Source organism: Oxyura jamaicensis, chromosome 3 (genome assembly GCF_011077185.1).
Source record: "Oxyura jamaicensis isolate SHBP4307 breed ruddy duck chromosome 3, BPBGC_Ojam_1.0, whole genome shotgun sequence".
NCBI lineage: Eukaryota > Metazoa > Chordata > Aves > Anseriformes > Anatidae > Oxyura > Oxyura jamaicensis.
The window spans coordinates 42,577,786-42,603,533 of record NC_048895.1 but is presented as its reverse complement, the minus strand read 5'-3'; the positions used below and the strand labels follow the sequence as shown (position 1 = coordinate 42,603,533).

General features: G+C 43.2%; 1 protein-coding gene across 1 annotated transcript in view; it reads left to right on the top strand.

Annotated features, from left to right (window-relative positions):
• PGBD5 (piggyBac transposable element derived 5) overlaps window positions 1-18,970 on the top strand; it is a 65,059-nt gene extending 46,089 nt beyond the window's left edge. Inside the window, exons 4-7 of the mRNA XM_035320889.1 lie at window positions 3,495-3,675; window positions 10,692-10,889; window positions 16,390-16,495; window positions 18,146-18,970. Of these exons, the coding sequence (XP_035176780.1) occupies window positions 3,495-3,675; window positions 10,692-10,889; window positions 16,390-16,495; window positions 18,146-18,341 (681 nt within the window). The 3' untranslated portion in view covers window positions 18,342-18,970. The remainder of the gene's footprint in view (window positions 1-3,494; window positions 3,676-10,691; window positions 10,890-16,389; window positions 16,496-18,145) is intronic.
• Window positions 18,971-25,748: the final 6,778 nt, after the last annotated feature.

The following is a 25,748-nucleotide window of genomic DNA, read 5'->3' as shown; positions in this document are numbered from 1 at the left end:
TTCTGATAAGAACTGAAGGATGACTGGAGAAAGCTCGTTTTCTGTTCCAGCACTGCAAGATAAAGAGCTTCAGCTTGTACTTGTCTCTTAAGAGAAATGATGCCTCATCTATATAAATTATCCCATTTGGTGTTGTAGGTTAAATGTATCAGTAGCCACTTGAAAAAGCAGCACAGTAAATGTGATCTCTGCAGATACTTGAGAAACATTGCTTTGACTATCACCCGCAGAAGCAGAGGATGTTGCTGCCAACATCTCCATCTGTTGTCCAGCAGCAGTTGTCCAGCCTGTACTTATGATGATGTTTTCCTCTTGGAGCACATGGACGAGGCACAAAGCTCTAACACAGTCACAAGGCAAACCAGCAGCTCCGGTGAAAGGTTTAACAAACATTTTTAGGGGAGCAGCTTCTGACCGTGCCTATAAAGGTCTTGCAGTCAATTTCTGGCAATTCCGTGCTTTGTCTGCAGCCTGCTAACTGCTAACTACGTGATGAATTATGGAACGTGGGGGAATGCTGCGGGCTTCAGTGGGGATTCCTAATTATTTGAGGTAGAATGGTATAAGCTGGATGAGAGGACAAAGAAGGAAAATAAAGGGCATATGGGATTTTAGGCACTTGCAGGGATATTTGAAGCTATGCCTTTGCCAGCCATGGTTGCACAGCATCCTTAATGCCTTCCAACATTATGCCTTCTAACCCCCATCCTCCCAATAGAGCTGAACACAATAAAGCTTTGAATGATGATTCTCCAAAACAAGAAATATTGTGCCAGGAACAGAGGCTGCGCTTCAATAGGCAAGGGAATGTCCAAGAAGAAAAAAAAAAAAAGTGTATATTGAGCATTGGAGGAGGAGGGAATGTTCAGCAGTGGTATGGATGTTTGGGTAAAGGACATTGGGGAGGTGAACAGAGAGAGGGGGAAGAAGAATAACCATGAGGCAATTACAAGGACCCTTGAGAAAAAGGGGAGAGCAAAGGGAGGGTGACAGGTGCAGAGAGCTCTGCTAGCGAAGCATACATAATATGTAGCATCCTGGTATGAAAACAGTGATAACTCCATGGACAGCTAGCTGATCTTTAGAGTAGCTGCATGTAGACCCAAACCAGCCCATCCATGGTGAGGGACCAGTTGGTGCATCCACCAGTGCCAGCAGACTGCCTCATGCCCTGGCAGCAGACTCTGCAGAGAACACAAAGCCAGCACAAAGTAGCAGAGACTCCTGAGGAGCTTAGACTTAGTGTAATACAGGAGGGAAAGTGCAGGACACTTTCCTAGACTTACAGATGCCTGCTTTGTTTTCAGCTCAAGTACTGACTCAAGGTCAAAACTAATCTGTCTGCATCTTTTTTGTCTTCACTTCCTTGTCTGTAGGTTTTTAAGGGCTTGATGTGTGGTCTCTGTGCTGGCACACTAGTAACCTCATCTTAATTTCAATGCCAATAATCACACACAACCTTTGCTGTAAATTTGGAACAATCTGCCCTTTGTATGCATTCCGGTGTTAATATGCTCTCTGGAGTCCTAATTAATAATCTAAATGATTTATCATAATTAGCTAGTCCTAAGCTTAGTATTGGGGAAAGCACAAATTTGACAGCTTTCAAAAGTGAGTGGAGCATGGTCAGAGAGGCTACGAACATTTCTGCCTATGTCCTCAGCTGGAAACTATTTTTATTAAAAGGGGATTTATTTATTTATTTATTTAGATGAGTAACGTGTCTTTAAGACTTCATTTAAGATGCACTTTACTTTTTTGAAATTAATGTGTATTTATCCTTGCACCAACTTTCTTCTTCAGCACTTCAGCTACTCCAAAATACAGAGCACGTATCATTGCTCAGAGATTTCATACATAACACACTCCTCTGGGGTCTGTTTCATGATGGATGAATAGCTAAGGAATATTATATTACCATGTCTAGAATACCAGTGCTGGGTGATGCACCATCTAAAATAGGGAGAAGCTTTTTAATTTAATTTTGTCTCTTTCTAAGATCATTGATATATCAAAAATTACAGACGGCACTACTGCAAACATGTAAGCACTTTTATTTTCTGAACATTGTAATGAAGTTTCTTTTATGAAGGAGTCTGTTGGTAAGATAAAATGGCATCTACAGGAAAGCAATGCTGTGTATTCTGGATGGCTGATGTCTTAAGCAAATTTAACAAAATGTGGATACATCACTCCAACAGACAAGGCTCAATTCCTTTTCCCTACCCTTGAATACTTAGCAAGTTTAATCTTTTTCTCTGGAGATTTGAGATTTGTTGCAAATGCATGCCTTTCTACAGAAAATTTGCATTTGTGTATGTGTGTTTAAATCTGTGGAAGTAGCATGGAGTTACAGTACCACTGGAGTGACTGAATGCAGGGCCTGCTTCTTCTCATTTCTCTTTCCAGCAGTTTATTTCTCCTGACTTTTAGAACAAGATGAAGGTCAGATGCCTAGTTGGTTTTGATAGGTGTTCAACTTTGGTGGAAGTTATGCTTGTAAAATATTGTCAAAAGAAATAAAATCGAAGGCTTCTGTACAAAGAAAGGGTTACGTGCTTTCTGCTTCTGAATGACAATGCAGAAGTCTTCTCTTCTAGAGAGATCACTTGTAGGAAAGCAGGAATAGTTTCCTTCAGTGCTTTTTCAGTTGGTGTGACCATGCTCGTTGTGCTGTGGTCAGTTACAGTAATGTTACTAAGGATAAATGTTCCTGCCCTCTAATACAAACACGCGTGTACCACCTACAGATGATACAGCTGGTGGCAGCTGTCCTGCAGTGCATAGCGGTGTGAATTGCACAGCAGCAGGACACGTGCTAGAGCTACTGCAGCCTTCCAATTGAGCCAGGCATTTATTTCACTGTTAAAGCAACATATTGCAGCGTACCCTGCTTCCTGGTTCAATCTGTTCTGGTGGGTCGTCTCCAAATCCTGATCTAAGTAAAGGATCTTGGAGTTAGTGCTGTGCCTGAATAGTTTCACTGACAGGGGTTCATACATGCTTGCATTGCAGCCTAAATGGTTGCTGCCAACAGAAATAATTGTGAGCATTACTGCAGGGAAGCTAATGGGCCATTTCCTTCTGGCCATCTCATAGAGGCCTTTTTTGGAACTGAAGTTTCCATGTCTTCTTTTGCTGGCAGCAGTAAAGCCTATGCAGATTCAGCACAACATGTAATCTCTGCTATGACCTGAGGTATTACCTGCTAAGTAAACAGTCTTCAAACTGCACAACAACAGCGACAAGAACCTCAGGAAGCCCTTAAGATGAGACAAGGGACCCTGTATTTATTGGTGGCTGTGCCAGCTAACCTAGGGTGATTTTAAAGCAACACTCCCTTGAAATGGTCTTTAGATATTAGTAGTTTATAAAGAGTATCTGCTGTCTTGATCCTCAGCTTGTCTCCAGATGAGAAGGTATATTAGCAATTGCATCTGCTCCCTCTGGATTCATTATAATTTTCTGACTTTTCTTCCTGTTTCTCGTTTAAGATTTACGTCCATCTCAAAGAAGGGAGCGGTGCTGACGGGCTGGATGCTTTGAAGAACAAACCGCAGCTGCACAGTATGGTGGCCAAAAGCCTTTGTCAGAACGCCTCTGGGAAGAACTACATCATCTTCACTGGCCCAAGCATTACCAGCCTCAATCTCTTTGAAGAATTTGAGAAGCAAGGTGTGTATGTGGTGACTCACTTGGTTTTAATGATCGTAGACCTAGAAACCTCCTGCCATTGAATGCAAAAAACTTCCCAAAGGCTTCAGTGAGATTTCAAATCTCACTGTACAAATAAATCGGTCACCTCTCGGAAGAGATCCCATTCATGGAAAGGTACTATGCAGAGGACTTTCTAAGTTGAGTCTATGCTCTTTAAATCTTCCAAGTTAAAAATGAGAACATAAAAACATTTTTAATAAGGGTATTTAAAACCCTTACTTCTGTTCTTTGCCTTAGAAATGTGAGATCTAATCTTCTACATGACCTGGGGGACTGTTCAAGGCATGTCTGTGATTTTTATGTTCCCACTGTAAAAGGCTAAGGATGGGATGAATCCTGAAAGGTGTGCCTTAGAAGTCCTTGCTGTTTTGATGTCCGTTAGATGTGACTTCTCTACATGACAGTTTTATGCCATTGCAAAAGCCCTGGCATGGTTCAGCTTTTTGCTGGTACAAATATGCCTTGGCAGGAAACTTTTTAGTTTGAAAGCATAATAAACTCTACATGGACCAAAGCATACTTGCCAGCAGAATGCCCATCGTTATGTCAGTGTGGCTCTACCAGCCAGTATGCCGGTGCAGAAAGTATCCCCAGGACATCCTTTCTGTCAAATGCCCCTTCACCTTATGTGAAGTAGCCCCTTACTACCTTATTTCAGAAATACTGAGGACTTCTAACTTCCCTTGGATTACAGGCTCTTGTACTCCGATAATCAGTTAAAAGTTATCTCAGTGTAATTTTCAGCTAGTTCTTCAGTCAGCACAGCCTTTCAGGGTCAGTGTAGTGCATTCAGGAGATCCTTTGCAGCACTAGGACTTGAGGTTGCCATTATGCATCATGTAGAAGGAGGCTACAGAGCTGTTTCCCTTTTCAGCATACCACTGACAAATGAGTTTTGCCTTTGACATGTTTTCCGTTGCAGAAACTTAAACCCACCTCTGGCATTATATTAATGAAATGTGGTCCAAAGCAGAGGGAATGACTTGGAATTGAGACAATAGTTTGATTCTCATCTCAAACGAGAACACGAGTCAGCTGATAGCAGTGCTGTAGGTGAGCCCCTCATTCCTGCACTCCGGACTGCTCTGGCACTGACAGCTGTCTCTGCTGAGCTCTGTGCAGGACTTAGCTCCTAATTTATTTTAGGTAAACTGGAAGCTCACAGAGTGCAGAGGAATACTACTGTATAATCACAAAAGAGGTCATGGGTTTCCTAAATGCTGCAAACAGCCAGATGGGAAAAAGTCAGGCACGTTTATGGTGCACTGGATGGTTTCCTCTTCTGTTCTATAGTCAATAACCATTTTTATTATTAGCTGATTATAACCATTACATTTTTAAGGCTACCAAAACTAAAAAGCAATTGACTGGTCAAAAACGTAGAGGATACCCCATATACTCCTTATATTTGAGATGTGTCGGGTTTAAATTTAAAGACTGACCGACAAAAGTTGACTTTGGAGTCACACCATTTGTGCTTAGCTGGGGAAGGACAAAGACAATGCGGCATGACCCAGATGGCCCACAGCCCCTGTGGAAAAGGTGCATGGGTACTAAACCCATTTATTACTTACAGAAAATTCAAATTGTTTACGTAGGTAAACAATGGTCTTTACACTGAACAGATCATTCAAATTAACAGTTTCTAGCAGGTATCAAATTTAATAATGACTTCTTACCACACGCCGTTTTGACTTACTGTCTGATCTAATATGCTAATGCTATATTGATTTCAGTTTGGTTCGTGAGTTGTTATATGGCTTCCTGAGACATTTTACGATATTTGACAGCTGCTTCCAAAATTAAATTTCTGATCCAGTACACACCATCGCTTTCCTAGGGGTGAAGCTATGAGGCTGGAGAGGCAGAGACTAAGACAGCAGATTTACTGTCTTTGCAAAATAAGTTAGAACTCCTTTATAAAGAAGATCGTGGTGAGAACACGAGAGTGTCTGTTTAATAAGGACAGGGGATTGTCTGTGTTTGCCCTGGGGTACTATGGGCTCGGTCACAGGTTCGGTGGGGGTGCTGAACTGGAAGGACAATGATACACTGGGAGAGATCAGACGCTAGAGATGTCAAGCAGTGGTAAAGTCAGTCAGAGCTCTGGAGGAGATGGTGTGTGCTGACGGTACTGCAAAGCACATAATGTGTTGCCAGCACCTGCTGGGATCCTGCTGCATTGGCTGTACATTTGGAGAGAGGCAGGCAGAGAAGCCTGGACTCAGCAGAGAGATCTCTCCTAGTGTATCACACAGCCACCCTCAGCAGTGACCTTAACGCTTTTGTGGTATGTGGCTTGGCCAACTAAACCTGAGCAGGGCCACACCGTGATGAAGAAGTGTCATGAGAGCCTTTTGACAAGTACAGCATCTATGCTGAGGTGTTCATGACAGTTCAAGATCCATTCTTAAACTGCCAAATTTAATTTTCTTGTTCAGGAAAAAATAGTTTCTGGGCTAGAATCACTGACATAAAGAGGAAGATTCCATTGAGAGCTGTAAACAAAAAGAAATTGGGGTTCATCTTAATTCCTTTACATTATTCTTTGGGGGGGGGGGGGAGGGTGGTGGTGGTGGTAACTTGACAGATAAATAGGGGAAGATTTCAATAAGGTTCAAGCTGAGAAACTAAACTTTTTCTGTACCTAAATTGACCTGTAAGAGAATTAAAGGGAAATCTGGAAAATCTAGAAAGAGACGCTCACCAAAAATACATTAGTTCCTCTCAAATCCTTGGTAAAAAGCACACCGGGCTCTTGGTAGCCAGCGAAATGAACATGATTCAGCAGTGTGCCCTGGCAGCAAGAATGGTCAGCACTATCATGAGCTGTGTTAACAGGAGTGCAGCCTGTAGATGAGTTCAGCAGGGGGCTGAGCCACATGGTCAGAGGCTAGACCAGATGTTCTGTACCGAGGAGGGAATTGAACTAGTTCAGCCCAGAGAAGAGAAGGCTTTGGGAGGACCCAACAGCAGCCTTCCCACACCCAGAGGAGGTTATCAGGAGGATGGAGCCAGCTCTTCAGTAGTGCACTGTGGAAGGATGAGAGACAACAGACATAAGTTGGAACAAAAGAAGTAGTTCAGACTAAATACAAGGATTTTCTGAGGACAGTGGAGCAGGCTGCACTGAGAGGTTGTGCAGTTTCTGTTCCTGAAGGTTTTCAAGCCCAGACTGAGCAGCCCTGTCTGTCTTCAGAGCTGACCCTTCTTTGGAATGGAGTTGCCCTCCCACCTGAATGAGTCTATCATCCATAGGATCCTGTGATCCTATGAAGACTTCTGTGGAACTGCAACTATCGTTTGCTTTTCCTAAGCCACACATGCATTGCTGCAAAAAAAAAACCACGGTGTTCTTTTCTGACAGCCTGCCGTGTAGCACCTTCACTGTGCCACAATAGAGAATATGTGTCTAGTAATATAAAGGGGTATCAGTGAACATAATTCTAAGGCTTTTGAAGATACCAAGAGATGAGAAAGCTTCAGAAAATAAGACTGGGCACTTTGATCTTTTTCAAAATCAAAAACCTGAATAGAGCTCCTTTTCAGGGGACATACAAAACATTTCTTTTTCTGGCCTCTGAATAGAACTGGAAACCTGCACCGAAATGCCCCAAATTCTCTTTTCTTTGAAACAGCTGTCATTGTTATTTGCTGTGACAGTCATTCATAGTGCACATTCCTTTCTCCCCTCTAAGAAAGTGTTATCCCCCGCAGAGGACCGCACCTCCCAAAGCCCCATGTCCCATGCTTCCCTTAATGTTATGACCCCTGAAAGTCCCTGATGCACTTTCTGAGCCAGCAGGAGCAGCTGGCTCTGTCCTGCAGAGCAGCTGGGCTTGGCACAACCTGCAGGAGTTGCCAGCCTGAGTGACCATGGCATCCACAGAAGCTTTGCAGAATCCTGCAGCTCCAGCACATGGACTAAAGCAAGTTCTCATCTCCTTCCCACAACAGGCCCCCCACTTGTGCTGATTCTGACATAACCCAATGTTGCATTCGAGATATATGACTGAAGAACGTGTACTTGGAGGAACTGAACTGGCTTGTGCCTGACTGCCTTTGCAAATGGTACCAATGAAGATGTGGAGAAACAGGCGTCAGCACAAGCTCTCCAGGGCCTGGAGACCCCAGGAATGAATCTGAGTGACTATGCCATACTTCCTCTTGCTTTAGTGATTGCTCAAGCTAACTTATGTTTTTGCATTTATATGCAGTTACAGTTTAAGATCAGAGGAGAAGAACCTGTCTCCACTGACTCCCCTGTACGCGGCAAACACCTGTTGTGATTCAGATTTAATTAAATGCAAAAACTTCATTGAGCCAGATGGGCTTAGTTTTTATTACTTATATTGCTATAGTAACTGGGTGTTTTTTAAAACCTCTATAGTTTAAGGGTGTCTTCAATGACAGGAGACTAGTAAACCTGCAGAAGTGTTGCACCTTTCCAGGCAGTATAGCAAGGCGGTTACACTGCGTGCTCATGAGTGAGGAAATGGTTCCCATCATTCTGCATGAGGACCGAAACATCTGCTGGAAGCTTTCTGCAGGCTTACTGCCTGCAATAAAGGGAAGGCTACAATTATTATTATGGTATTGCAGAGATGGCTGTTGCTATTTTGAAGCTGTAGCACATTAATGTGGTTATTAGCGTGGTTTTGTACCACTGCAGTCTTATGGAGAGATTTAGTATCACTCTTCAGTGAGTCATAAACCTTAGGCAGCTAAGGAAACTTCTCAGGATTGTGTTACCAGAACAGGAAAATCTTACTATTGGCTAAATGAAAGCTTTTTAAAAGTTTGGCATGTTAATGCCTAAGTTTGCAGGAATGTGACTACCAGTGTTCATACACCTCATAGCAAGACAAGATTTAAAATAAAATAAAATAAAATAAAAAATTAAATTAAATTAAATTAAAAAAAAAAAAAAAAAAAAAAACTTTCATTGGGTGTGCAGTTCCTCCTGTATTGATTTTAAGCCTGTTTCTATCAGACATTTCTTGTTGTCTTTTGTGGAGGGAACTTATGGATTTCCAGGGACTGATTCATTCCTTAGAAATAGCCAGTCGAGTGCCTTCCTCTTTCAGAATAAAGTAGCCCCACCGCTGTGTTGGTTGACCTTCTTCTGACATGAGGGTCTTAAATTTCTGATGAGAAAGTCTTAGTTCCTCATAGACATGCTCACAAAAACTGAACCGATCCATGAGTATTAGCGATTACTATGTTAGTATTTCTGACATATCTGTGAGCCTTAGCCATTGAGGATATGCTCAGTATGCCAGGCACTATGAGAATGAAGGGCAAAGGCTGCACCTGCCCTCGAGAACTTGCATTATTCCAGAAAGACAGAGGCAGAAGAGCCACATAAATGGAAACACAGGTAACATGCTCTGGGGAAGCCAGAAACTGTATTCTGACGTAACATTTCACCTTTAAAGATATGCAATTATCCAGTGTGCAGAATTAAGCATCATGAAAAATTTGATCAATCTTAGCTGACAGATTAGCTTTAAACTACCACCGGCCATAGCTGCCATGTGAATGATGCACACAGATGTCACCCACATCCATGCCCGTCTGTCTTGTCCAAGCAGATGGGCTGAAGCAAAACCAAGGGAGAATGGGGAAATTTCCATCCAAGATTTCCTTGAGCTTAATTAACTTGTTCAAGAAGATACCCTTCTCCTGAAATAACCGATGTAGACTGTTATTATTTAATGGCCTGATGACAAGTAGTTGCAAAATCTCGCTTGTCCCCACCTGGCTGCATTGAGATGTGATTTGCGGAGTTAGATTTTATTCATTGCTTCTTTCACCTATGAAAAGGCCACGAAGCTGTGAGCAGCAAAATGTGCTGCCTGGTGTCCTGTGTGTGGAGCCTCCAAAGCCTGTGCAGAACAACATCAGTGCTCGCTCAGCCAGGCCACTACTTGCTGGAACAGGGGGAAGCTTATTTTAGTGTGGGTTTAGTTCTCACGATCCCACTATGTTATTAGCTGGCAATAAATTAAATTTATCTTCCCCAAGCCAAGTCTGTTTTGCCTGTAACAGTACTTAGTGATCTCCCTGAGCTCATCTCAACCCACAAGCATTCCGTTGTCTTTTCTCCCCCTCTCCTGCTGAGGAAGGGAATGAAAGAGTGGCTGGGTAGGCACCCAGTGACCACCCAGGGTAAAACCACCGTGACTTTTTTATCTCCTTTCCCTAAAATCTGTTTTCATGGGACTTTTTAAAATCTGTTTCATGGGACCGTCTTCTCCATCCTTTGGCATATGCATTTTTTTAAATCAACCCATGTTTTAGTAGTTCTTAATTGCTTAACAAGTATTTCCTTTACAAACCAGATTATGCAGGTGCAAGGAATGCCAAGATGAAGAACAAGAACTGGACGGCACAGTGAAGCAGTAGATTAAGCGAGTTTGTCAGCTGTGTATATTATTAAAAGCATAATGGGAGTTATGTAGGAGAATTTATTTCAGTTAACAGCAAAGATGTTATAGCTTTCCCTCCATTCCTGCTCCCTCCACAATTTATTCTCTTAGTTAAACATCAAAGACTCTCTTGGATCATAAATTCTGATTTGTCCTGTAATGCATATCACGGCTTATATTTCTCAGTCCAATTTAAAACATGTTGTGAAGAATATTACACAGATTATAGATGTCATTATTGGGAAGACACCCTGCATTCTTCTCCTTGTCACTGCACTGTGTCTGTGCAGGAGATGTCAATACATTTCCTTTTGAACACAGGTTTTCTGCACTTGTCTCAGTTTCCAGAACCATTCAGGTAGGACACAAATGTTAGGTAATGCAGGAGAAGGCCAGTTGGCTGAAGTATTTGTTCAACTAGCACATTGTAGACGAGTTATTTCTCTAGTTAGGTCAGTCGGACTTGCTCCACTGCTCTTGATTTCTGGGTCTAGGCAAAGATTTGCTGATGGGGAATGTTTTGTTTTTTTTTTTCACGTGCAGCGATTTACTGCTGTGGGTTGCTGAGCACCAGGAAGAGTGACTGCACAGGCCTACCTCCATCCATGCTGAACAACCCTGACACTCCCCCGTCCAGAGGACAGTACAGAATAAGAATGAAGGGAAACATGTCCTTAATCTGCTGGTACAATAAAGGGCACTTCCGTTTTCTGACTAACGCCTATTCACCGGTTCAACAAGGTAAGCAATATTGCTACTGCTCATCTGGGAAGTGCACGTGCTTTAAGTGACAAGGCAAGATGAGTCACGGAGTTTGATAATAAGCCTGAACAAAGAGCCTGATCACAGTATCCTAGATTAACGGTTGCACTAGTGATGACTTCCCTTTTGTGTCTTCTTACAGCTACTGTTGTTTCCCATACAAAGGTTAAAAGCCTATTACTAATGCAGCCTCCTTTGCCTGTGCTGGTAGAGGCTGCATCCTTTAGGTATAAAGATGATATCTCTGCTGATAGTCAGAGGAGGGAAGAAGGGTGTTATTTCTGTATAATACTACATTTGCAAAGCATCTTGTAGGATCGTTGCTACAGAAAAATTAATAAATGTCATGATGTACTTAGAACTCCGAGCAGATCCTACAATTAATTTATCTTATCCAGTAAAAAACCTAGTCACAAACAAATGTCTTTTTGCCAGAAGTAAATATGATTAAGGCTTCCTGTTATATGTTAAATTGATTTTAGCAGTTGATGAAAAGAAACCAAAACAGATAACTTGGATAGTCCAAATGATTGCAAAGACCTTCTTAATGCCTGAAATCTTTCCCTTTACAGAAATATACAAATGTTTTTAAGAAGGTTTGGAAACTTGTGTAAGATATAATATGGTGACTGAACTCTTTGAAACTCAACTTCAATGAAAATGTTGCTTCAGTTTCTCCTAATTTTTGTTATTCAGAACTATGCTGAGACACAGAAGAATACCCTAAACCTTTGAATGTAAAGCTACCAATTCACATATATCACAAACGCTCATGTTCTGAGCCCCGAGTGACTTTCACATATGCATATAGACTGCAGAAGCTAAGTTAAGGGCACAAATTACTGTACAAGAACAGTGTGCCTTGTACACTGTGGTGAAGAACCGAGTTCGAACCTCAGTCACCCATCCATGCCCTTGCATTTCCAGTGCCTTGCCACAAGTCTTGTTACCTTGGCAAAGCAGGGCTGATCCAGAAGGTTTCTGCTGAGCTCCTTGCCTCCCTCTGTACTGCACAGTGAGGGCTTAGTGACATGGACGGGCTGGTGTCTGAATGCTGATGCTGAAAACAAGCATGCGAAGGAAAAATGAAGCTGCAGTGCTGCTGCCAAAGCCAGTCGCTGGAGCAGTGCCCACCCATGTGAGCAGTCACGGTCAGGGTTTGTGCTGCTTCCCGTGTGCACTTTGCCACTGCTCTAGATGGACAAGATATCACTAAATGTCACCTGGTTGATATGTGCTAGTATGGAGCCTGCAGTTATAATTTACTAATGCTACAAAAAAGAGAGTTAGAAAACTGTTCTGTCTGTGAGCATCAATATTAACTGCCCCTTTCAAAGAGAATCTGAGCTAGCGGTGGCCTTCCCAGGCAGCACAGAGCAGTGTGAATGGTTGTGCCTGTGGATGACCTTGGGCAGGTTTTAGCATGGACAGGATTGTAGGTTGCATATGTGAGGTGGTTTAAGGTCCACTGATTAGGACCTGTGCGTGTGGTGGGCAAGACCTGCACAATACCTGGCTCACCAAGTGCTTGCGGGGACAGCCGAGATAGTTCAGGGTGAATCAGAGCAGAAAACTGAGACTGGTTTTCAGAGCCATGCCAGGGGGAAGAGAGTCTCGAGTGAAGATCTGAGAACAGATGGAGGCTCAGTAGGAAGATAGGAGACCAGATTGCCTGCCTCTAATTTGGCATCTCTGAAGTGAGTGCAGCAATGCTGGTTTAAACCAACTTGAAGCTTGATCACCAAAGTCTCCTCAAAGTGATGTAAACAAGGAGAAGGAAGAGGAAGAGGAAGAATTTGTGCTCCTTGAAGCAAGCCTGTCGCACAGGTCTTCTGGGCAGGTGTGTTAAATGGGAGAGGAGGTAGGGAAAAATGGTAATAAATCCCATACAGGGCAGTCAGACAGAGACTGGAGCCAGCGGGATCACTTGACAATAAATTGTATGTTTCCACGTTGAGCATACACGTTGATGGGGGTGGAGGAGGCCATGAAAAGAAAGCCTAAAAACATAGAAGATGAGATGTTCAAAGCAAGACGTAGGATAGATGTAGCTAATAGTGAACTATTTATTGCAATCAAAAGGAAAGTAGAGGAGAAGGTAAATCTTGCAAATACTTAGAGTGCAAATCCCACCCAAGCCAGAGGCACCAGGAGGGCAGTACACTTGTCAGAGGTGATCTATGAATACTATTCTTAGATGCTGCACATTATTTATTATGGATGTTTTGAACCAGTGTGTCATAATACATCACCTCAGATGCTAAAGGATGAGTCTTATTTCTTTGGTCTTGCAAAAAAGTCCTGCTTACTCTGCTAACAAGTATGAATTTTCTGCCTAGAACAAAATTCAGCAGGGTTTTTAATTTCCCTTAGGCTTTAGCTTGAGTTGAATTTTTCCCTTTTGCCTGTTCTGCAGAAGTACTGAGAAGTCAAAAGAGATTGAGACCCTCAGGGAGTAAAAAAAATGCCCTAAATCTAAAGCAGGTGATGTAAAGCTGGTCCAAACTTCCCCATCTGTGGGACACGGCTGCATTTTGTTTTTCCAGTCAAGGTCTGGAGCCTGCTTTCCCAGCAGCTCCAGGACAATGTTCTAGAAATAACTAAATGTTCTAGAAATAACTATGTTAGAAATAACAATGTTCTAGAAATAACTAAACCACATCTATTTTTTTTTATTTTTTTATGAAAGCAGAATGGAGCAGGCAGCAACCTCACTTGCTGCACAGCAGGATGGCCAGGAACTCGGGGAATCCTGGGCTTTCTGACCTGCAGGGAGGAGCCTCAGGGTCCCTGGTGCTTGGGCAGCAGGGTCCTGTTTGCCATGTAGGGTTCCCAGCCCAGTGCAGACCCTGGGAATGCCGTGGCTTCGGCAGCGTGCAGAGCTGGAAGCAGCAGCTCCTTTGCAAGTTGTTAAGGGGCTGGGCTGCTTCCTTTCAGGCATTATTGTGCTTCAGCAAAAACTTGTTGAACCCAAGATCTTTTGGAGAGGCAGCTTATTTTTGAGAAGAACTTTCAGAGATGCTCTTCACCAGCAAGCTCTGCTCAGATGCTAAATGGACAGTAGCTAAGGACAGAAAATGAAGTCTGGGCCCCATATGCAGAAGGCAAGGACCACATAGCTGCAAGTGGCATGTTAGCATCTCACCGGTGGCTTGGGGTGACAGGAGGTAGAAATAGGGTTTAACACTTAGGGTATGGACTAGACAGGAAGCTAAAGAGAGGCAAGGGAAGCATGGAGAGGCAGCTGGAGAGAAGACAGTGGTAATGATGAGAAAACTGGGAGCAAAGAAGTAGGATCAGGAACCAGCTACTAATAACATCCTACTGACACCGCCAGTATCAAAGGCTGCAGTTTCCCTATGGAGTTCTCATTAGCTTCTCCTTGCTGCCTGTACCTTTTCTGCCCACCCTGCCTTGAAGACCATGCAGCTGGAAGAAAAAAGGGAGGAGATGCTGTGGAGGCATTGCAATTGTATGAAACTATTGTCTGAGCACACCCCAGTGTGATTCTTAGCCCTGGAGGAGCTGGAAGTGTGAGATTGGCTCAGAACATGAAAATCTGGGGAAAGAAGCTTAACATTAAAAAGTATGTTTGAGGACAGGGAAGCTTAGGATTTAAACCTTAAATTTCCATGCGTCTTTTGTGGGAATAAATTCACGGGGTTACGTCCAAGTATGGTGAGAGTGAGGATGGGGCCAGTTGGGAGCTGAGGGGAAAACCATGAACATTAGACCTCATACGAACCTGCCTGGCTGCAGTTCTGATAAAGAACTGTAACAAATTTAATTCATGAAAAAAAAGCCGTATAGCACTTGGAGCATGCAGTGCCCACTCTGTTATGTTATGTTATGAAATCTTAGCACTTGCCAAGGGGGAAGTAAGTGCTGATACTCCTGAGCCTTCATTTTAAAAAAGCAGGATTCTAGCTCCAGAAATTATGGATTGGCATAAACTTAAGTATTTAAGGAAACAAACGCATATGCCTTTGTCTTTCTGCTTATTTCACTGAGGTTGACATTTCCCAAGCTTTGCTTGAAAGCGTACTGGCTAGAAACTTTCCAATAGAGTCCCCAGGTCTTGGCTAATCTCAGGAACGCGGGTACTGAGTTTTTACAGGGTGAAAAAACACCAAACTAGAAGCTGATGCCAGCAGCCTGCACCAGAGAGAGCAGCACGCAGGCGAAGGCAGGCCGGGGCTGCAGAGCGGGCGGTGTGTTCCCCTGGAGGGCTGCCAGGGCTGGAGCACAGCGATGCTGGGGGAGGACCAGGAGGGGAAATAACTCATCAGAGGTGCCGGTGAGTCAGCTTGCTTGGGGCTGCTCACCACAGAGACCTGCAGCTAAAAACAACCCAGCTCCAGCAGTTGCCTCCCTGGAGGGATGGCCCTATGGCTACAGAACAAACACAGGAAAGGCTATAAAAATAATGTGCATATAAAGATATTTGTGCTCTCAATACAGAGGAATGTTACACAGAATATAATAAAAAGTGAGAGGGAGTGCGTGATGCCCACATAGCTGCCATCAGAATGCATTTTTAAGGATTGTGAATACAAAGCAAATTGCAAAAGGAAGTACAAATTCTCAAAGGGGAAAGAGAGGGAGAAAGAGAGAAAGGGGAGGAGAGGAAGAACATTTACACCCAGTTTGGGGGTACAGAGTTGAAAGGAGAATTGTTGAACAATTCAGAGGCGGTATGGTTTTGGACGCCTGAAAAATCAGACTTTAAAAACATGAAATAAATTGCTGCATGGCTCAGATGTAACATGACATTTAGTATGTGTCATAAGTCTTGCTTCAAAATAGAGCCTGCCAGCCCGGACAGCACAGGGGGCTTGACAGAGATAATGGATGGAATGAGACTTCCAGCTGAATGAAATGGTGAAGTCTGCAATCAAAACGTGAAGAGCATTTTAGGGGTGATTGTGAAAGAGTTTGCAGAATCAAGGCAATGGGCGTTTGAAGGCTGGAGAAATGAGAAAGCCCAGATTCGTATCTGTACTGAAACAGTGCTGAGAAAGGATGCAACCAAGCCTGTCCTTCACTAGACTTGGAGAAAAATACTGCTGTGCCTGGGAGAGAGCAGGGATCCTCACTAGACAATAAGCTATAGGCATGGAGCAAGAGACGGTCCCTTGAGAGCTGACCATCAAACCCTGAAGAAATGTGAAGTCAAGAATCAGGAAACTGACTCCTCAATAAAGTAGTACAAGTTTATTTTATTAATCCTTCCCTTCTACAAGCAGGTAGAAGCGTCTCTGACTGAATAATGATCCCTCTTCTTCCCTTTTCCCTTGTTCAATATACTACGAATGGAAACAAAGTCAAATTATCATCTCAGTTACAGATAACAGAGGAACCATGTCCCAGTTTGGAGACAGAAACTAGCAATAAGGTTTATTTTGTAATAAACTATGTATCTTCTAAACGCTAAACCTATCATGTGGATTTAAATCTGTCATGTTTCTAATTGATGCAGGAGTTATAATTAAGAGAAAAAGTGGAGAAATTCCATGCCCTTTGGCTGTTGAAGCATTTGCTGCTCACCTTAGCTACATCTGCAAATACGACGACAAATACAGCAAGTAAGTGAGAATAAGGATGTGTATGTGTGTGTGTATGTATTTCTTTCATTTCTTCCCCATGGCTGGACTGCTTGAGTTCTCCATGTTGAGCTGCAGCTGAGAGCCCAGTCCTGCTTTCACTTAATTCATCTCTGACAAAACTGTTCTAGTCAGAGATCAGAAGCCGGCTCTGCACAATGGCGATAGCTGCATTGCCAGCCGTGTTGTAGGGAATCTCTGCAGGAGTGAGGAGATGAATGAGTCTGTCCTTGAACACAATGAATTGCTTACTCCCCTAACTTTCACCTATTTGAATAATCTCAAAAAAACATGGCAGTGTTGCTTTGGCCCTATCTACCTATCCACCAGTTTAAAAAAATAAAATTAATAGTATTATGTTCTTACCATCTTGAAAATGACCTGTAAGAAGAGTTGGGAAGATGAGCCAACAGGTTGGTGATGTTTTTGGCCACATCAAAGTCAAGGCTAGCTTGAGAATTCAGCAAAGGTCTACAAGTCTCTCAGGCTGCCTAGCTCCCCACCCTTATCATCATATGGTGTTTAGGTGATTATCTGCCCTGGTGATATTTGTGTCACCTTGAGCCAGAGGAAAATGCTACTCAGTTTTGGATGCAAACCTGATCTAGGTAAAGTGGGAGAATGTAGGCCTTTTGTGGGAATTTAGATTTTTTGGCTCCGGGATTCCAGATGGGGTCCTCTTGGCTAGCTCTTGATGTAATGGGGAGAAACAGAAACAAGAATAGCAGTGGTGAAGATTGGCTGTGGGAGTAGCAGTGAGGTGTAGAAGATTTCAAGAGCTGAAAACTGGGGAGAGAGAAAAAGTAGCAGGGATTTTCCAAGTCAGATCTGAGCAAAGCAGCAAGAATTGAGCATAAGATATGAAAGAGGAGGAGGTGGTTGTTAGAGACCAATGTTGGGATCTGACCTGAGGAAAGCAGTACAAAAAAGAAATGAGGTAGTAGATTTAAATGGTTGCTAAAAAAATGAAAAGTAGGGAAGTAGGAAATCTTATGACTGAAGAGAATATTCTGGTAGTCCTGGAATTAGTCAGAACCTAAATATAAGGTTGTCAGTCCTTCCTAGTTCTCCTGCCTTATGGAGAGGAGGTGCTCCACATACCAGCACTGCATGCTCTGGCTCTACCCCCACGTCCTCCCACATGCTGTTGACAACAGCAGAAATCATTCTTCACTTACGATCGAGATAAACGAGAGGAGAGGCATGAGCAGTCTTCCCTGAACTGTAACATAATAGGCCTGAGTTTGGTGGGGGGGCGGATTTTAAGTTACAATCTAAAGGGATTCAGACCCACGGCTCCCATTACTTGGATGTTTGTCACAGGCAAACTCTAGGAGTCTGCATCATTACTCTTGCTTATGTGCAGTGATACAGAGGGGAGGGTTGCTGAGGTTTGGCTCTTAGAGCAAGGACACTACTAGAAACCTCCAAAACCAAAGAGACAGAACTGTAAACGATTGTCAAATACATTGTACAAAATTCTTTAATACTTGCACTTGGCAGTAAGCTGTGGTCCTGCTTCCCCTCTGGGACTGCAGGAATCTTTTTCCAGGGTTATTTCTTGCCTCCCAGATGGAAGTGATGGCTGAATACCACTTTTTTTTTTTTTTTTTTTTCCTCTTGGCTTTCTAGGTATTTCATTTCTCACAAACCAAACAAGACCTGGCAACAAGTATTCTGGTTTGCCATCAGCATCGCTATAAACAATGCCTACATCCTCTACAAAATGTCAGAGGCCTACCACGTGACAAGGTATAGCCGTGCACAGTTTGGTGAAAGACTTGTAAAGGAGCTCCTGGGCTTGGAAGACACCTCACCCTCCCATTGATGCAATGTTCTTGGTGGCATAGGCAGGGGGTGGAAGGTAAGCAGAAGAAGATACCACACCTGGAACAGCAAAGCAAGGAACTTCTGACACCACCAGTGCTGTCCTTATCCAAAAATGCCAAGTGATGCCACTAGAGAGGTGGAAACTTTGTTCCTAGTAGCAGCTGGATGGAAACATGTTCTACAGAAAGTGCCACAAGAAAAGCTGACAAAAAAATTGCATAAGTGAATGCCTCGTGGGTATCTGTACACCAGAAACGGACTTAAATTAGTTATCTCTCAATACTATTTGTTGAACAGGGTCATCTTGTAAAGTCCCTCTTGGGCTAAGAGCTTGTCATAAGCCAAGATAGCTCAGCAGTCCCAGGCGGGCATTGCAAAAAACTCTATACACCTTACTTGGAGTTACTCAATTCTGGGACAAGTAATGTAAGTCTGCACCATGAGCTGAGGTTGAGAGTGCCTACCACCTTGTAGGGAATCAGTGCTGTCCTCACAGTGTGCTAAAAGAAGCAGTTCAGAAGCATGAACACTTCATCAAGTATATTGACAAACAGAACCTTTAAGGCAGGCAGCCAGGAACTGAGAACTGGTTAAACTTTTTCTTTCCTTTTTTTTTTCCTTAAAAAAGAAAAAAAAAATGCTTAAGACAATTTGATCCCAGTTAGAACACAGCAAGATTAGAAGAAACCAAATACATTAGTGAATCTGAAATGGAAAAACATGACATTGATTTTTTTTAAAAAAAAAAAAAAAAAAAAAACAGGATGAAGTGAAACATGTTATACACAGCCAGAGAGTGAAGTAATACTGCCTCACATCATAACTGCCACGGTCAGTATACAGATCAAAAATAAGAGTATAACAATTAATTTATTTTTTTTTATTTCAACTGTATCTTACGTGTTGCTTAAAAGTCTAACATAATGGGCTCAAGTTTTTTAGGAAAAACAATTTGTTTCTTTGCCTTTTGTAAGTCCATTTTAGACCTTCATTTGGCACACAGTTTGCAGGAAAAAAATAATTCACTAATAGCAGTGTGTTTTGCATCATCACTGCGGGATGTTCTGTAAGCATTCTTCTTACTAGAATGCCGGGCTTGCCACAATGGTTGTAATTAAGCAGATTACATGTTTAGCAAAATAACATAGCACTGTGTTTTGCAAAAAAAAGAAAGAAGTCCGATTGCAACCAGATGTTAAACCAAACTAAAACAGAGCAAGCTCAAAGGGTTCACCTGTTCTGAGTAGTACTGTAGAGGATGAGCATCATCGTGAGCTGGTGCCTGCGGTTGAACCACTGTGGTTTGGTGTTGGTGGAAGCCAAAGGCCACTGAAGCCTTGGAAAGCAATGGAGAGAGAGAGGGGAGTGTGACCGAGACAGGAGAGAATTGATATGGAGGTGAAATACTGCCCTGCCCTCTACACGTTATTGATTTCAGTCTACAGCTCAATCAACAACAAAAAACCCCTCTGTATTCTGAAGGTTAGCAGTGATGGAAACAGACCGAATGGCATTAACTTACAGGGCACAACCATGTTGCTTAAAGGACCAGCTCGTTTTAGGTCCCTGAGCCTGGTGTTTTCTGGAAGGTGTTACCAAAGAATTACTTGGGCTGATTTAAGAGGAATGGAGCAATTGGTTTCTTTCTTTATCAGTCTGTAACTCCCCAGGTTATATGTTTCTGTCTGGAGAGAGACAACAGTACCCTCTGAACTCTACATATTTCACTGTTGCGGTTATCAGAGATGCCAAGGCACTGTGCAAATGCAAAGCCTGTAAATCATCACAGAACAGTTCAGCAGGGGCTTGTAAGTTACTGACTAGCCCAAAGACCATTCTCGCACTGACAGATTTCTATTTCCACCAAAGTCTTATTTTTTGGAGTAGACTTAGGCAGATCTCACCTGGTTGCAGGGAAAGCAAGGGGACAGCCAGGTCCATGGTGGTTCTGCTTGCAGTACAGCCTGGCAACTGCCCCGCACAACCTGCCCTGCCTGCCAGCCACACAGCGAGAAGCAGAGCGGTGCCAGCAGGTTCCCTTAGCACCCCCTTCACCTCTCAGTCCACAAGGTCTCCACCCAGGAGACAGTCTTGGGGAAGGACACAACCTTGTGCACTGGAGGAAGGAGAGGGTTTGTACTGCTCTAGTCCTCCGCAGTGCCAGGCTACATAGGAGACCAAGGATGAGTTCAAATCTTGTCCCAGCAGGGAACTGAGGCCACCCCTCTCAGACTGAACGTGTGGCATGGTTGCTTCTTGTCAGGCATCTAAATATTCAAAGGTGGAGGAGAGGCTAGCATGAGGCATGAAAAACAAAAGTTCAGCAAGCGTCCAAGTTTCCATTTCTTAGGAAACTCCACAGAGGTACCTGAAGATAAATGGTGTTCTTACTGTTAGCTCAGCCAATGCCAGACTTCATTACAACAGGAAGAGTAGCTACAACTTCATTAAGCCCTGCAAATTTATTGAGTGGTCAGAGTTAGGGCAGTAAGGAAAGGTTTGGCAAGAGCTCTGCTGGTCAGACAACTGGAAGCCCGGTTGGGCTGCTGGGAGCCCGGCTTCCTTGCATTGAACCCTCGCAAAGCCAGAGCTTTTGCAAGTTGCAGATGCCCCCAGCAGAGATGGAGAGGCCCGCACGACCTCCTAGGAGCCACTTCGTGCCTCCGAGGAGTAAGCACAGCACTCTCCAGCTACATCGCAGCCCCTCGAGCTAGATCTGGTGTCCTTGTTATGTTACTGGGTATGTACAAAGGCCTGGATCTACACTTTCCTGTTCAGAAAATGCCTTTTCAGTTTCAGGTGTCAGTAGGTCCATGACCTTGGAATGTTTAATTTTTCCACTAACTTATGTTTTTAATTATGTGGATGACTTGAGCTAAAATGACGAGGTCCTAGCTTTTTGCCTCAGGGACTGGGTCCTGAGTAGTTTTCCCTAGAATTGGAGTTGATGGGGGATTACACAGTGGCTGACTATTACAGGGAAGATGCTTTAGTCTCCTTTGCAAAGGAGAAATGTTAAGACAAAATTATAGCTTTGCAATGAATTTCATTTTCTTAGCCTTAACCATCCCTCATCGTTTTGAACTGGTGCCCTAAACATACACAAACATTCCATAAATAAGCAAAAATATTTATATATATTTATATGTACAAAATGCCTGAATTTGGGCTCTGAAACCCACCAAAGCATAGTCTATATCCACAGATAACTGTTCAACTCTATCTTCTCCAACTCTTGACTGGGAGTGGATAAGGTTGAGGAAAGTTAAGATTTTTCCTTGTTGAAAAAGCGTCTTGCACTTTCTCTAAGTTAGTCCAAACAAGGCCAGGAAATTAAGGAAGAAATTTCATCATTTTAGAACAGCAAGGTTTTATTAGCTGCAGCTCAGATTCTGTAGCATTTCTTTCCCTGCAAACTGGCTTACTCAGATTTGGTTCCCCACCTGCTTGTAACACTGAAGTTTCTCCCTAGTTAAAGGAAAAGAAGGAATTTAGTCTCAAAGTAGCGTGAGGATGCTAGTTATAGTGTGTGCGTGTGTGTTAGTTGTGCAATGGCTTGTGATATGATGCCAAGTTTTTTTGGTTTCATTTTTTGTATCCTTGAGACAATCTGGGTAAGAGATCCTAAAGCTCAACAGAAGTTAAAAGACAATGGAAATGCCAAACAGGTCACAGAGAAACTTTTCTAAAATTTTCCAGGGAGAAAAATAAGAGTTTGAAACTGAAATAGACATGGGACTGGGAAGGCTCATGTCTCTCTTGATGAACTGAATTTTCCTTCATGTGTACTTCTGAAGATGGTTTATTGGTGGCATGCAAACTTTCTTTCAGAGAACTGAGACCATCAGTGAGACACACTGACCACCTTCTATGCACAGGAATTCTTTCAAGAAACGTCTGTCCTGCCACGAGCTGTTCTTGGAAAGCATTTCTTTTCCTAGTGTGTAATATAACACTCACAAGAGCTTAGAAGCCACTGTGAAATGGTTTCCACTGCTGATAGCTGAAAAAAGCTTCAAGGGCTTGCAGAAACTCTGCCACTTTTTACTTCAGCCCATTTGTGCACTCGACACTAGGGCACAATTTTAAAACATCTTGTCTCTGTTTTCCTTTCCTTTTCTCTAGCCCCGGCCCATCTTCATTTGCAAGGTGGTCTGAGTATGCCAATTTAAAGACTTTCCAACGTCCCTAATGGGTACAACTTTGTTTTCTTTAGACAATTCCTAGAGAAAAATGAATTTAGCTGTTTCCAGACTGACATTATGAACTGCAACTCAAAACAGCGTTCCCATTCTTCACCTTCAGCTACACTTACATGGCTTTTTTTTTTTTTTTCTGAAGAGATATTTTTCTTCTACCATTTATTTAGTAGTCTGTCTTGAGCTGATTGGTGTTGAAGGGGGTCTCCAATGGCTCAATCTTACATGTCTTAGCATCCACTAGTCCTGTGGCTGATTGCAGTGATGAGTGGGGGTTTATGCTGCACTGGTAATTCTGCATGTCTGCCTCTTTCCATGCAAGGATTGGAAAGTGCTCTTAGCAACATTGGTAATCATCAGCCGTCATTATTCCCTCAGACAGGAGCTTCCACTTCCATGATCAGACACTGAGGCACAGCACAGGTGATGAAATTGTAAAGTGGAGTCTGCAGTCTTGCTGATTAAGTCCATGTTCTGCATTTTCAGTGACTTGGTTCTTTTTTAAATGGACTTTTCCAAATTTGAAATGAAAGCATGACAGACATCATCCTGCTCTTCAGCAGGGGCTGTAGGACTTTGTCAGCACAGGTTCTTTGCTCCACATAGGCATGAGTCAAAACCAACTTGTCCTGAAGGTAAGAGAAAACCAAATAAAACAGCAGCCCAACCTCCCTGGAGGAGCTAGAGGAGATACTCAGCAAATCTGAAGCTGTGCTGTACTCCAACCATTAATGTGAAATCCAGACAAATAATTACTCAGACTGTGTGAAGTCTTCCATCCATCTCTGTAGTGGAGCTTGCCATGGCACTTCCTCGTTGCTGTGACTGATGTGAAATTAGTTATTTGTAAAACAAGAGCTCATCTCAATCTGTCTGAGAAAAATGTGCAAGCAGCAAAAGCATGTTAGCAGTGATGTGAAAGGTGAGGAACTCCATGTTCAATACATTTGTGTACTTGGCCTGTCATTAACTAAGGTACTTTGCACGGACAGATCATGTCATCATCTGCTCAAATGCAAGCCTACCACCAGTGCTACTTGGTATATATTCCTTCTTGTAAAGGCTCTTCCCAAGCCTACCTTTCTTTCCACAAGCATTGTGAACTCAAACTGGAAAAACCCCTGTACAAGCGTCTCAGTGCTGGGGAAACAGCTGAAAATATCTGTGCTTTTGTACAAAAAGGGTCTCTTCTCTCCTCTTGAGAGCCTTTTCTTTCTCTTCAGAAATATATCGCTGAATAAGTTCCCTGTCCTATGCTTTGCTTCCCTTGTTCCTTGCACTGGGCGCACGCCCAGCCAAATCATCCCACTCGTTCTTGGTCAGTCTGGAAGAGGAAAGAGGTGACAACGCAGAGCTGGCCATTCCGTTTGTTTTTATAGTATTCATTTGCTGATCCTTCCTGCTGTCTGGCACATCGCCGATGAAACAGGGTATTGTTTCTGAAGCCTATACTAATTGCAGTCACTGTGACGGTGTCGCCCGCTTTGCCCTGTTAATGCTGCCCCATCGGGTTCGTGTGGGCCCAAGGCAGATATCAGCGTCACCCTCCCGCTGCTCCCACTGGAGTGGCTGAAACATTCCTCAGCTCTGCATCGCTGTCAAAGCGAGGGGACTTGGATTTCATCCTGGGGGCTGGGGAATTGTGTTTTTGATTTTTTTTAAACCCTTCACACACTCACCACACTGATGGGTCTGGTGAGCAGCTGTTAGGTATCACAAAAAGGCCTTAAGTGGTTAAATCCCTTTTGTGTCACTCTTCTGAAGTAATAACTGCTAGCATTAGATGTCAAGGTGGTCCACACAATGTCTCATGCAAACACCTTATCCATCAAAAAACATCACTCTGCAGAAGTGCTCATTTGATGTAAATGCAACAATCCCGGAGTGCTTCGGGGCTCTGGATGAAGAACCTAGTAGGAAAGGACCATAACACCTTCTTATAGGGCTGTGACATTCAAGACCTGATCAAATAAGCAAATGGGGAGAGATGAGTGCTATTTGGGATCCAAGCTCCTTGGGCAAACAGATGTGAGGCAAAAAGAAACAGCCTGACTGATCTCACACCTGGTAAGGACGGGGACTCCGCAGGGAGACAAATTAAGTTTTACTAGGGAAAGAAACATGCCAGGCCCATACAGTTTGCTTCCAGCCCTGGCACATCTGTTCATTAAAATGAAGAAGCTAGCAAAAGCTTCTACTCTTCAAGTATGTACAGCATGCTCTGAATTTCAAACAGAGCACTTAACTTCACTCACTACCAAAAAGCCTAGCAGCAGTAAAGCAAAGCCCCGTACACTAGGTTCATCTGTCCAGAACCCCGACGCACTTGGCGTCAAAAGTAACTTTGTGGTCTTGTGCTCCAACTAACGTGTGTGCAAAATGTCAGTGCTGAACAACTCACACCTCTCTATGAAACCAAGTTACTCATTTGATGGAAAGCATATTACAGGTCTCAGACTTACTTTTGCAACCTGGACTTTGCGTCTATTTATAAGCCAAATCGTTGCCTGGCATTTCAATAGAGAAATTAAAAATAACTTTACCCCATGATCTGGGGTGAGATTGGAGACAACAAAACTAAGATTTGTGCCAGAGATCGATCCACTATACGTGAGGCTAATTGGTACAGTCTGATAAACGAGGAGTTTAAGGGGGATCAGCACATTGGAAAGAACAGAAGTGAAGAGGTTGGGCATGCAGAGGGAGAGGAGCCCGATGAGCCCTTCCAACTTATCTTTCCAGCATGCACACTCCCCTTCCCTGCTGCCTTTGAATGAAAAATAAAAGGCTGATGTTGAACACAACCACTCTGCAGAGCTGCTTTTGCAGCACAAGCCCTGCTTTAGCTCCGTCACTGGCCTCACTCCACACCTTTGTGCACGCTGTACACGTGCGGTAGCTGCAGACCGGGGAGTCAAAGCTCTGCTGCATGTCAGCACAGCGAAGGAGTGGGTCTCAAGTGCCACAGGAGAGACAGGAACGATGGAAATTCTGGAAAAGGAATCTTCCCATCCATGTTTTGTTTTAGTTTATCATGAAAAATGTGCAACTGACATTCCATCAAATGCAGTGACTGCACCAAACATGAAGATTGGCCTTAGCTGTCGGAGTGCTTGCAGAATGAATCCAGTGGGCTGTGCTCACATCAGTGACTGCAGTTCTGTTGCAAGTTCCATATTCTTTAAAATTCTAGAGATTTCTGTTGA